Here is a 12,800-nt window from a genome sequence, read left to right as displayed (position 1 = left end):
AACGTTCTTTATTTAATTTGTCTCAAAACAACATGTACTCGTTTTCAATAATTGACGAGTTGTCAGTTCGACTTCATAATGTCTGATCGTAAGAATCTTATTTATTTGCCCTAGAAATCTCGCAGACCTTATTTAAAAAAACTTTGCAAAAAATACATTTTATGGTTATAGACTATTATTAATAGTCTTCATGGAAGACGACTCACTAAAGCCATTAAAGCTCAAACCAGAACTTTTTCGATCGACTAATTATTTTCATACTTTTGATTTTATTTTCTAGAAGCAATCAACAGCTAGTGAATTTATGAGCAGGTGAGACGAAAATAATCGGATACCAGCATTGTTGTCCCTGCTCTGCGATAATTTTAGTTTCAATAATATTCTCTTCTGTGTCTTTTTTGGGGGATTGGACATTTCCCTTGCACTCTTTTGGGGGCGAGCTAGTATGACGCGCTACTAGCCCACTGATGGGGGCGCAACGGAGCGCGCGCTGAACTCAAAATTCTCAAGAGTGAAAAATTCAAAGACTTTTCTACAAATGATTCTGACTTCAATCAAGTATTTTTCTTCCTAAATAGAATTGATAAGCATTCTAGTATTTGCTAAAATTAAGGATAGGGTTAGGGGCACTGGGCAAAATGACAGAACAAACTTACCCGAGGGGGATAGGCTATGGTTAGTTAGGGTTACCGAAGGTAACCCTAAGTAACCCTAGACTAGACCCCGGCATTTTAGGACCTAAGGGGCGAAGCCCCGTGGTAAGGGTCACTTAGATTTGATATGAGAACGATAATCTGTACAATACAGTAGTAGTACGCGCGAAAATAGAAGTGTAACATACTTGATCAACGAGTTCTCCTTACACTCTTCCTTATCATTTTTTCTCAATAGAAAGTAAAATTATTAGTTAAAATATGTACTTGATTATTAATCAATGATTAATTTTTTTAGAACAACGAAAAGATTTCCATGCTTTTTGCAGATGCTTTTGAAATCAGCGCGCGCTCCGTTGCGCCCCCATATGATGGCTAGTAGCGCGGTGTAGTATCTCGCCTCGAAACGAGTGCAAGGGAAATGTCCAACCGTCCTCTTTTTTCAATGTTTGAAACTTATTACGTGTTTTACTTCGCTTATAATTGATAAGTAGAAACAAGAGTGATGAACATTCACCTAGTTTTATAATGTGAATCGGAGATTCATATTCTATGTAAGGCCAGCCAGGGATAATAAAAATGTTGCTGTCCAATAAGACGGCTGATGACGAGCTCACAACCTTAAGTAAAGAAAGTTCATGAAACGAGCATGTTGTGAATCAAAAAATAATTTACTTTTGAGAGTGAGCCAACTAAAGACCATTTGCCATTTTTTAATTCCCAGATTTCAGCAAACTCCTCAAATGCCTTGTAATTTTCTCCTCCAATAGTCAAAAGCCCTCCAGAAGGTAGTCCGATTGCAGAAAATTTTTGAATGAATCTTAATTTTTTATTCAAAAGATCTTTGATTATTTCTACCTCGGATGGACCATAGTTTTTGAAACTATCCATCTATTTTTTATCAGTTCCTCTACTGCTCCTTTTGCAGCAAAACCCCCAATTGCAATTGGGCGACCATTGTATAGGCCCAATTCTCCATAAAGGTGTCTTTCTTCTGTAGAACGAATTGGTTTTACTTCTATCCCATCGAATATCTCACATCTGCTATCTGTATGACCATCAAAACAAATAAGCGCTAAAAATGATTGAGTGCGTAATAAACTTCACTATGGGGACTTTTTGACCGGACGTATCTAAAAAAATTTCAAAATAGAATTCTTTTTTATTGTGTTTTCTTTTAGTTCAGACCCTTATCTAACAAAGCGTATCAGGATTTCAACAGTTTTCAAATGATGCTTAAAATTTCCCTCAAATTTTGTCATTTCAAATTTTTTTAAACAGAGATGGAAATTCATCAAGATGCTGATGAGAGAAATAAAATTTACGAATCTACTCTAAAACATCAACACAGAACCTTTGCTTCCTTCTTCGATAGATAAAGCAGAATGACCAGTTTCGTATACATAATTTAATTCGTTAAAAAGTTTTCTGAATTTGCACCCATCTAGTCGCGCAATCTATTATAAGATATTAATTCGTGTTTGCCTTCTTTGAGTACTTTAAAGAAACCCCATTTTCCAAATTCTCCTCCAAAGATATGAAGACGACCATGGACAAGCGCGTGTCGTGATAAGGAAGAATATTTAGCAATGCTGACTTCGTCGACGAATGGACTTTTGATATTCATGTTGTTGACTCTCGACCCATCAGGCAGCAATGCATAAGGTTCTGGATCCTCTCCAATATGAATTGAAGAGAATAGTATCACATTTATCCGAGAGCTAAAATTAGACGTCAAAACAAAATTTTTAATTTCCGTGGGACGGTCCAACTTGAAAATACGAATCTTTTTGTTTACAATATTTTCAAGTCCTGTTATATTTGTTTCAGAAAGATGTTCATTGAGATTCTTTTAACGTTTAGACAGGAACAAATTTTTTTAGATTGAAAATAAACTAGACGCTTCCTTAGAAACTTCAAAAGACGATGAATTAACAGATCCATCATCAGAAAAATTAAAATTTATATTGAATGCCAAATGCATCGATTCTGATTCATTATACTGGAAAATCACGCTTTTATCAAAATAATCAGACTCAATCCAAAACGACCCATTTTGAAAACTTCCAAAAAGAAAGAAAGTTGTTCCATCAAAGAAATTGCTTTCAAGAACTTCAAACTTTTCACCAAAACTTGAATTTATCTTCATATCGAACTCAAATTTATCAGTTCCATCAAGTTTCATTTCGACAGTTGAAATGTGTTTGAACTCTTCGAGGGAAGTAAATGAGTAATCGGGTATAATTGTTTTGTGGTGAAATGACCCCGGAAAAGGTGACTGATTTTCAGCATTTTTCGCAAAAGCAGGGAAGATGTCATCGTGGAAGCCAAAAAAGGGATTGCTTGTCACGTGCATTTTCTTGATAGCTTTTTGCTGAACGAATTCGACGTCGATCGTGTCTTTTGTGGATTTAAATCATTTTGGTGAGAATTTTCAGCTCGTTATGAATTTCACAGTCAAATAACTATGATTACAATAGTTGCTTTAGAAAAAACCCTTTCCGAAATTATAACTTATTTCAAAAATCAAGTCAAAAACATTGTTTTGAAGAAAAATCCTCTCGTCGTTGAGTATTCCATTTACAAAGTACTCGCATTCGTCATTGTTAAATGCACCCCGATCAGTATAATTGAGATCCATTGAAGCAAATAATTTCGAATAGCAGATAGATTCTTCTTCATACTCAACAAGAGAGCCAATCCACTCGCTTCCCAGAGTCAGAAACTTCCCGTCCGCTTCCAACAATAGCGAATACAAAGTATTTGAAAGATTGATACTTCTGGTAACTAAAATAAGAAGAAGTCTTCCCAAATCATTCTTTCATAAGTTCGACAATAGAATCACTTTTGAACATGAAAATAAATCAATTTGAACTCTTGTCATAGGAAAAACATGAACAGGATCCAAGTCTCTGAATTCTGAAGGTAGATGGATCTCATTCTTTCTCCACCCTTTTTCAAGTTCTTCATCTTTTCTTATTCTGTTCAAAGCCACAGTGGTTGATAATTTGATAAAATTTTCGCTCATTCGGACGCTCATCAGATAGAAAACTCCCTTGAAGCTTGTTGAAGAGACTTTTGCATTGAAGTGGTTACTGGCGATGTAACCTTGGGCCTCTTCGAAACGGTTTAAATTATAATCTGGAGCGTAGAAGTAGCATTTGTCCTCTCTTCCAGTTGGAGAACTTTTATGTGGTTCAAACATTCATGATGAAAAGAGATCGCCGATCTCAGATCGGGTTCACCCGTTGCCGAGCGCGTAGCAGTTTTGCTGATACAACACGCCCCGAGGCTCGAAATACGGGAAACTTATTGGCGTAGAAGGCGTTTCTACGCCAACCGGTCGGCAACGGGTTAAGCATATTTGGACCTTTTTCAGATGACCACAACAGGAAAGATCCTCTTACCCTTCTCTCTAAAACGAATCTCGATATGATGTTTTGCGATCGACGAGCCGAAATGAAAAACAAAAAATCCTCTAAAAACAAGGAAATATGCAATAAAAAATATGCAAATTTTTACACTCGTTTAAGACGATTTGGAATGAATATCGGAGCTATGCCAGTTTCCCTCACTTTCATTAGATTTCCAACCGCATCAACCAGGTAGTGTTCTCCATTGAGATACGTTGCACCAGTTGACTTGTGCGTTTTTGTTGACTCCGTTTTTAAAAGAAAAGGAGACTCATAAGAAATCAAGAAAAACGTTCATAAAGAAAAAAACTATCATAAACATCAATGTCTTTCACATTTCCGTCAAAATCGGAGAGCACAATTTTTCGAAATTTTAAGATCTTTCGTTTTCCATATTCTCGGTAGTCCAAACGAGCAGTTATCTGTTCGACGTTGCCGTTTGACTTTCTTATGGCATCTTTTACTGCACCCGAAACTGAGTTAATTGAATTCGACTTTAAATCAAACGCAGGAATCATTTTTTGTCGTGAGTCAAATTTTTCACAATCGTAGAATGGACAAGGGCATCCGCTTTTGCAGTACTTCTGAGTTGGACAGACTTCTCCAGCGGCATCAGAAGATTTGGTTAGTTCGAAGCAAATCGACTCGCAGGGGGAGATTGGGTTCGTCCTCGTTGATTTCAAAACAAGTGTGGTCGAGCAGAGATGGCGGCAGATATTCTGGTCGTAAAATTGTTTCTTCTGACAGCGGCGGAAATTTACTTCGTTCTCTTCTTCAGTGAAGATAAGAGGCGCTGCTTTGGCGTGTTCAATTTTAGAAACTGGTTCAGGAAGAATAAACTCTTCTGTCTCGTGACATTGCTTCATCAAATGCCCGCAGAGATCCATTGTCACGTTTTGGACGCATTTTTTGTAGTTTCGGTGACAAGTTGACGTCAGAAAAGTCGTTACGCCGCGAGATTTCTCCAAAGACGCCAAATTCGCTAGGTTCAAAGTATTTTTGGAAGAAAATTATAGTCTATTATTTATAGAGAAGGTACCTATGAGCATGACAGTGACCCAAAAAATAGTGCCAAGTGTCAGATAACTGTACTGCTGGGGATCGGTGGCGTTTCCGTGCTCTGCCAAGGCCATTTTCGAGTTTATTTTCTTCCAAGTCTTTTTTTTCTTTGACTTTTTGATATCATATTCTTGAGTATGAATGCTACGAGTTGTCAAGACTTCGATGGGTAGCAGATAAACTTTCTTTCCCTTCAATCTCAGAACGCCCTTGCAGTCGCAATCAATACACTTTTCGAGAGAGTTTATGAAGCGAATTAAATAAAAATTACCCGGACTCTAGTCTGGAAAATCGCCTTCTTTATTTTTTCATTTTCTTCTTCAATAACCATGTTGAGAGGTCTCTGGTAGAAAAAAAATCAATGAAGATAAAAACGGTAAAAAATGGAATGTTGGAATAGTCTTCACGACTGCTTGTCTGACACTTTGACATCTGAGTCTTCGCTCTTCTTCCTTTCTTAATGTCAGTACTTCTCATTCATCTTTCCAAACCCGATGTAAGGCTCGGTTAGCACAGAAAACCAAGAACATATTTGCAAAGAAAGGGACCTCGATGATTTTTTTTTATTTTATTTTGATCTGAAATTGCAAAACTGAAGGCAAGATCAAACGTACGAATCAGCGCAGATAAGTTAACAAATACAGTTTAACATATGCAATGTGAATTCAATAAATAGATACAGGTAGATAACTTACAGATAATTTAGCACACCTTAGAAATGTCTGTCAGTTAAAAGTTGTATTTTTTCACTGAAGAACTTGTCAAATTTCCATTCTAAATCGGAATATCGTCCCAACTCGCGCCTTCCAACAGGTCTTATTTTGGTTTTTTATTGACTCAAAAACGAGCGCTAGAATTCACAGATATTTAAACCATTTCCTAGTACACGCTGCGGCGGCCGTTCATTTTTGTAATGCGTCGCTTTCATATGCCTGTTTCTCAAATCTTTTCTAGCAAAAGTGTTTCCACAGACGATGCATGCGAATGGCTGCTCTCCTGTGTGCCTCAGCATGTGAACCCTAGAATTGTTAGTTGATGCTTTTTTCGATGTTTCTTACCGCAAATGATCGGAGCGAAGAAATCTCTGGTCGCATTTTTCGCATTGAAATGATCGAACATCCACGTGGACTCGAAGGTGGCGGACGAGCGAGTCGCGCCGATTGAAGAACTTGGGGCACTCTAGAAAGGAGAAAAAGGGGTGAAAATGATGTGATATTTACCTTGCCATGGGCAGAAGAAATAGTCGCATTCTTGATCCCTTCTGACTTCACAAGCAATTTGAAGAAGGTCGGTCACTTGTTGTTCTGTATGTTTTGGAATTGACCGCGATATTCCGAGTTTTAGCGCTAGAATTCACCAGTTTTATCAGTAATTTCAAGAAAGTTGTAAACAAAAAGCTCCATTTACTCTGAAATACCTAAATTATTGAAGGCAACTTTGATATTCATCGGATGATCTGGGCGGATCATCTGCGACATAGAATCGCGCATTCGATAGCTGGACAAGTACGCCGGCATACTTTGGACGCTATCGGCACGCTGGGCGGGCATTTGCTGCTGGTGCTGGCTGTAGAGCGAGTTTTGCTGCTGCATCAGTTGCATAGCTTGATTGAAGTTTGGGTGCCCCATTCTGAAGCGAGGTTTTGGGGGTATTTTGTAGGGACGAGTACCTGTGCCCGTGGGGAAAATGAGGAAGCATAGGCGTTCGTTGGAACTCCTGAGGTGGTTCTACTTTGAACTGTGGCCTTGGAAGAGGCTGAACTTGCTGGTTTTGATGATTTCGTTGCATAGCAGCTTGTTGATTTTGGTCCAAATGAGCACTTGGCCGAGGTAAAATTTCTTTTCCAGCGTGGTTTTGCTGATCTCTCTGGCGATTCTGGTGATTTTGATGATTTTGATGGTTGTGATGGTGGTGCTGGTGCTGGTGGTGATGGTTTTGATGAGATGATGAAGGAGGATTCTTGCTAATATAACTTTGTGAAGAGGGGACAGGAGTTGTGAAGGAAGAAACAGAGAGAGCAGATCTTAAATTTGAAATCAACGAAGAGAACAAGATTTTAGATTTGCCACGATTGGTTAATGACTAGGAAAAAGAAGGATGTCGGTTAGTAAAACTACCTTGAACCAGTGTTGAATCCAGTGTCGCCCTCGTTGGTCGATCTCGGCTTGGACATAATGACGGATACTCGTTTTGCACATGTTTCGGAGTTGTCGTGGTTGCAGCGTTTTCTTGAAGAAGTGGAGGTTGCAGCTCTGGAGTTACTGTTAGCAGGAGTATTAGTGTTCTGATTCTCTTGATTTTTATGGTCGGTTCCATTTTCGACTTTTATTTCTTTGTCTTCTTCGAGCACTGGGGTCGGGTCCTTGACCAGTCCATCGTAGTTCTTTTTCTTGTGCTCTTCTTCGTGACTACAGCGGCAGGGAGATCTCAAGGCTCGCATGAGTGTGTGCTCGTTTTTCTTTGTCCGGTGGTGTCGAACTTGGTCCCGCTCGCAGAAGACACACTCATTGCAAATGTCCGACTCGAGGTCGTCATCGTTGATGTCATCGTTACACTCGAGCACGGGCACCTCGATCGCCCGCGCCATTGGCGAGGAGAATTTGTAGCCGACCACGAGAAAACGCGCAAGCGTCTCATCTTTCACCACCGGACTTGTTCAGGGGGCGCGAACCGGATTATCTCGATATTCTATAGCCGCCGACTTATCCGATTCTAATTGTCTGGTGAATTGGGGCGATATTTTTTCCGTAATGGCCGGTATTTTGGCTTTTATTACGTCGAAAATAATATCGCTTCCTTTTAATATTTCGTGGGCACTAAAGTGCACAGCATTAACCCATCGAAAAACTACTTCGGACTAAAAATAAGGAGGTCGCAGTTGAAATATACTAAGCTAGGCTTAGCTTGGCTAGGCTTAGCTTGGCTAGGCTTAGCTTGGCTAGGCTAAGTCTGGCTAGGCTAAGCTTGGCTAGGCTAAACTTGGCTAGGGTAGGCTAATCAAGGCTAAGCTAGGCTAAACTAAGCTAAGCTATGCTTAGCTAAGCTGCACTCTTAAATCTTCTACGGCTAAGTTAGCCTAGCTGAATTCCTTTTTCATACAAAATTTTAGCTTTGCTAAGCTTAGCTAGTAGCTTAGCCAAATTTTGCTCAACTAAGCTGAGCCTTTATTGGCTTTATAAAAGGACAAATCAGGTAGCTCAGCTAAGTTTAGCTTAGTCTAAATAAACTCAAAAGACAATTTGTCTAATTTATTTTTCAAGTCAGCTAAGCTAGCCTAGCCTAGTCAATAATTTGCGACCATGATTGGTTTATTCAGAAAAATGGATATTCCTCAAGCTAAGAATTTCAGCTTTGAAATGTTGAAAATTATTAGATGTCAAAGAATCCATTTTTCATTCTTTGACATCTAAAACCTTCATCATTCCAAGCTCGTAGCCACTCGAAATCGCAACACAAAATGCGAACTATATTTGACTCCTGCCCTGGATCCCCGTAAAATTAAGCAACCACCATGACAAATCGTTTTAAGAGTTCGTGGTTCTACTTTTGTTTTTAATGAACTTTGCCGATCCTGGCGCTGATAAAACTACTCAAGCTGGGCGAGAGCTTGTTGGGGCTCTTTTTATGTTGGAGTTTTTATAACAATGCATATCTTGTTCGATAGCGCACAGCTAATTTGCTGATAAGAAAATTAAACTGGGCTTGCATGCTTCCAAGGCGTGTTTTAGCCAAGTTTTCATGAGAAAAAAGGGTTGGCGATGGACCAATCAGATAAGCGAACATGTACGATTTTCGTTGATCTGATTGGCTGATGAAAAACAGCGCCATTTAGCGGAAAAATGAATCGGAAAAATCGTTTTCGGTCCGAAAAGATAGCTTTTTTTCATAATTTTATCGGTCTTGTTGACATATTCTTCTTTTGATAAAAACGGCGGAAAATTTGATGAATCATCAATTCTAGCCCCTTTCCTTAGAAGCGTTGTAAATCGACTGACAGCTTCATTAATTTCTGAAAGATAAGGGTTCCACGTTGATGCTTCTTAAATCGACGCTTATTTTGACAAAAATAACAAAAAATCTTGCGTCCAATTATCTTTTAGGCTTGATAAGGAATTATTAAGGGTTTTAAACTAGGGATTCGATGAATGTTGGAACCTTTCCTTCAGAAGTCGACGGAGCAGCAACATCTCCAACATCACGCTTGGCGAGTTTTCGAACAGGAGTGCGCGGCCGAAGGCGGAAATTTTTTCCACGAGATGTCTGTCTTGGGATTTTTGGGAAAAAGAAATTAAGGGTGTCACTCGAGGTCATACGTGGTCAATCTTCGGGGTAGGGATCCCGAAGAATAGACGATTTTAAATACGCTCAATCTTCGGGGTAAAATCCCGAAGAGCTACCGATAAAAATGCGGTCAATCTTCGGGGTCTCGAAAATCCGGAGACGAAGAATAACCGATCAACATTGTGGTGAATCTTCGGGGTCAAAAAAAGTTTGAAGATGAATACTTATAAACGATCAGCATATTTAATTATTATATAGTTATTCCTGCTATGAAAAACTATCAAACAAATAGAAATCCGATGTTATTAATTTCAGTAAATTGATGAATGAATAATAATGAATAATAATTTGGCCGATATTTCCGACCTAAATTGAGGGATTTTCGAATAAAAAATTCGTCCTAAAGATTGAAAGCCAATTAACAACTCTCTTATTGAAAGTTTTTAACAGTAAAGTATAGTAAACTATTTCAACAGTAGAAAATTATCAAATCTGAATGTCCTTTACCTCGGGGCTCCGCCCCTCGGTCCTAAGATGCCGGGGTCTAGTCTAGGGTTACTTAGGGTTACCTTCGGTAACCCTAACTAACCCTAGCCTATCCCCCTCGGGTAATTTGTTCCGTCATTTTTGAAGGTGCCCCCTAACCCTAACCTTATTTTAGCAAATACTATGATTTTAATTTTTTTATGGGAAAAAAGTCTTTGAAAAAGAAATTTGAAGGATACTTTAAGATACTTTTAAGCTGAGAACATTCGTAGATTATCGACTTGGAAAGAGCGTTCTACTGGTGAAAGAGAATCTCTCTGTCGCCTTCAGTTATGATAATTGAAGGATAATCCATATTATTACGGACCATTTCCTTGATTTCAATAAAAATTTTTTTCTTCTTTTTTTTCGGTTTTTTGATTAGAAATCGTGCTGATAGCAACATTCATAAGGCGGGCGGATGATAGGAATTTCGATAACGCGGCAGCGAAATTAAGCACTCGACGATCTCGAAAACACTCATTTTACCCCGAAGAATCACCGCATTGTGCATCGGTTATTCTTCGTCTCTGGATTTTCAAGACCCCGAAGATTGACCGCACTTTATATTGGTAGCTCTTCGGGATTTTACCCCGAAGATTGAGCGTATTTAAAATCGTCTATTCTTCGGGATCCCTACCCCGAAGATTGACCGCATATGTCGTCACTCGACTAATTCCATAAAAAAAATTTTCAGTTTTATTTCCTGATTTATTTTTTTTCTGCCCCTTTTTTTGCTTTGAATTTGATCAAATGGCTCTTTATTTAAATTACTGTAAAAGTTCGATTTGTTACTGTCTGCGAAAGTTAATGAACCCGTCCGCGGGTGGTGCATGCGCGACGTTACAGGCCTTCCAATCCCAGGCCTTGAAATAGTTCACCTCCTCGGCGGCGGTGTTTGGGTTTGCGCACGTTCTAGCCTGCAGCAGCCCGAGCATACCGCCACAGTTTGCACTGAGGACCAGCTTTTCGAGGTCATCTACAATTACACTCGTCAGGTTAACTCAATCACGCCGCAGTCGGTTAGACAGAGCCGGCTGAATTTCAGCTTTCTTTACCTTGTTTTTCGTTGTCTTTCTTTTCCGTGATTCCAGCTACTTCTTCGTCCTCGACTTATTCAAAGGGATCCAAGTTGAATCAAAAGCGGGAAATGGGAATTGACAAGGATGCAGGGATTCAAAGGTGACTGAATTTTGAAAGATGAAATTTCACGGTGAATTTTAGCATATTCTATAGACAAAGAGTTAAAGTTGGATTCAGATAATGAGTCATTGAAATGTTCCAGATTGATTTTGACACCCTTAAGTTTCCTCAAAAACCCCTTTCTTAGGAGCGATAATGAAGAGGATACCCTTCACCATCTTTTACCAAATTTTTATTCATCTAGAAAGTAGGAAAACCAGATGATTTCTTCATTCAAAATCTGCGTTTGATTGAAAAAATTCCGTTTTTGGAAAAATAGCTTCCTTTTTGCCACGTTTTCATCCCCTAAAGCTCCCTAATCTTAAAAACAACAAGCTCCCTTTTCCTATTTCTTGTGATATTTCGCTAAATTCGCTCATTCTTCTTGTCCCTTCTTTCTTTCTCTCTCTCTCTCTCTTTTTCTACAATCTCAATCGGGGTTATGACATGATGATGATGATGATGGGGATGAGGATGGTTGTTTTGTTTAAGAGTCTCTGTGACTGGGCGATGGAATGATCTGCTGTATCTCCACCAAGGCCCTTGGTGCCGCGGGTGGTGTCAATCCTCTGACACGAAAGCGGAGCGGAGCTCAGCCTAAAGAGCCTCGGCGGTCTAGGGCGTTTTCAAGAAAAGAAATTAGCGCCTCCCAGTTGCGGTCCCGGGCTGCTCTGCTTGATAAGCACCCAGTTTTCTCAATCAAAATCAATGTGTGCACTGCGCACGGTAGAAACATGAAACTTCGCTACAAATTACAAGCTGGCAGAAATATGCAACGTCACGACCTAGAACCTAGGCGGGAAGTACAAGCACGCACTAATTCGTACTTTTCTCAGCAAAAAAGCAAGACTTTCGAACCAAAATTCTTGCAAGAAGAAAAAATTGGGGAAAATTAATTTGCTGAATAAAATATTGTTTTGTTGTCTTTTGATCTAAGAAAAGGACAATCTAGGGCCTAGATTTTTGAGTTTTATTGACAATCTTGAACCCAAAAGATCGGCATTTATTCTACATTGTAGAATCTACAATCCTTGTCAAAAAACAAAAATGACGAGAAATGAAGTCAAACTTTCTGTCATAAAAATCCGCACGCCAATTTTCTTTTTGCGATTTGGAATTCAAGAGCAGTAAGTGGGTAACATCGTTTCGTGACTCTCGTCTTCTTTTCCAGACTGGAAATTGGAAGTCGCTGAATTGATAAAGATTTTAAGAGCTCAGGGCGGTTTCTGTGCTCCGAAACTTTTGCTGACGACGCCCACTTTCTTTTCCGCCGTAAATTGCGATAAGAGCTCTGGTATCCCACAGCGATGCGATAAACCAAAAAAAGCAATGACGAGAATGTTTTTGAAGCAATGAAAAATTGCACAAACAAAATTGTCCCAGGAAAGACACTTCAAACATGATGATTGGAAACGCTCTAAACAAACAATAACAAGTCAAAGTTTCGAACGCATCAATCTTCTTTTTTTTCGGTTTTTTTCGGCAAAATTGGTGGCCAGTTGAACTGTGGGTTTTGCCGTGAAATCAGCACAGACATTAGGAGGTTCGAAAAGCTAGGAGTTAGGAGTATGGGAAATTCAAATTTTGACCTCATTTCCAACGCGAAAAAAGCTCATTTTGTAAATCACCTTTATTAAATTTTACAGTTTTCAAACTAGAAAAACCGGAGCTTCGGGCGATCCCGCTA

At 39.2% G+C, this 12,800-nt stretch overlaps 2 protein-coding genes across 2 annotated transcripts; both read right to left on the bottom strand.

The window, feature by feature from the left end:
* Window positions 1-271: 271 nt before the first annotated feature.
* LOC145695235 (uncharacterized) lies at window positions 272-2,437 on the bottom strand. Its single transcript, XM_081772237.1, has 6 exons — window positions 2,152-2,437; window positions 2,008-2,110; window positions 1,512-1,728; window positions 1,329-1,473; window positions 1,171-1,273; window positions 272-393 (listed from the first exon to the last, which is right to left on the bottom strand). The coding sequence occupies exons 1-6, from the start codon at window positions 2,278-2,280 to the stop codon at window positions 287-289; spliced, it is 804 nt and encodes a 267-aa protein (XP_081628363.1). The 5' UTR covers window positions 2,281-2,437; the 3' UTR covers window positions 272-286.
* Window positions 2,438-5,975: 3,538 nt separating this feature from the next.
* LOC145712281 (uncharacterized) lies at window positions 5,976-7,798 on the bottom strand. The gene is made up of 6 exons (XM_081789969.1): window positions 7,243-7,798; window positions 6,795-7,148; window positions 6,543-6,754; window positions 6,346-6,471; window positions 6,184-6,304; window positions 5,976-6,144 (listed from the first exon to the last, which is right to left on the bottom strand). Exons 1-6 carry the CDS (start codon window positions 7,710-7,712, stop codon window positions 5,976-5,978), a joined length of 1,452 nt encoding a protein of 483 aa, XP_081646095.1. The 5' UTR covers window positions 7,713-7,798.
* Between the last annotated feature and the right edge of the window lie 5,002 nt (window positions 7,799-12,800).

This window comes from Oikopleura dioica, chromosome 1, assembly GCF_907165135.1.
Source record: "Oikopleura dioica chromosome 1, OKI2018_I68_1.0, whole genome shotgun sequence".
Lineage (NCBI taxonomy): Eukaryota > Metazoa > Chordata > Appendicularia > Copelata > Oikopleuridae > Oikopleura > Oikopleura dioica.
This window is presented reverse-complemented; position numbering and strand designations above follow the sequence as displayed.

Excerpts from the sequence above, each read along its gene's own strand:
- LOC145695235 (XM_081772237.1), bottom strand. The coding sequence starts at position 2,280 with ATGAATATCAAAAGTCCATTCGTCGACGAAGTCAGCATTGCTAAATAT. Across the intron at positions 1,729-2,007 it reads TATCGAAGAAGGAAGCAAAG|CGCTTATTTGTTTTGATGGT; the intron begins GTTCTGTGTTGA and ends AATCATTTTTAG. Across the intron at positions 1,274-1,328 it reads TAGTTGGCTCACTCTCAAAA|GTTGTGAGCTCGTCATCAGC; the intron begins GTAAATTATTTT and ends TCTTTACTTAAG.
- LOC145712281 (XM_081789969.1), bottom strand. The coding sequence starts at position 7,712 with ATGGCGCGGGCGATCGAGGTGCCCGTGCTCGAGTGTAACGATGACATC. Across the intron at positions 6,305-6,345 it reads TTTCTTCTGCCCATGGCAAG|AGTGCCCCAAGTTCTTCAAT; the intron begins GTAAATATCACA and ends TCTCCTTTCTAG. Across the intron at positions 6,145-6,183 it reads CTTCGCTCCGATCATTTGCG|GGTTCACATGCTGAGGCACA; the intron begins GTAAGAAACATC and ends TAACAATTCTAG.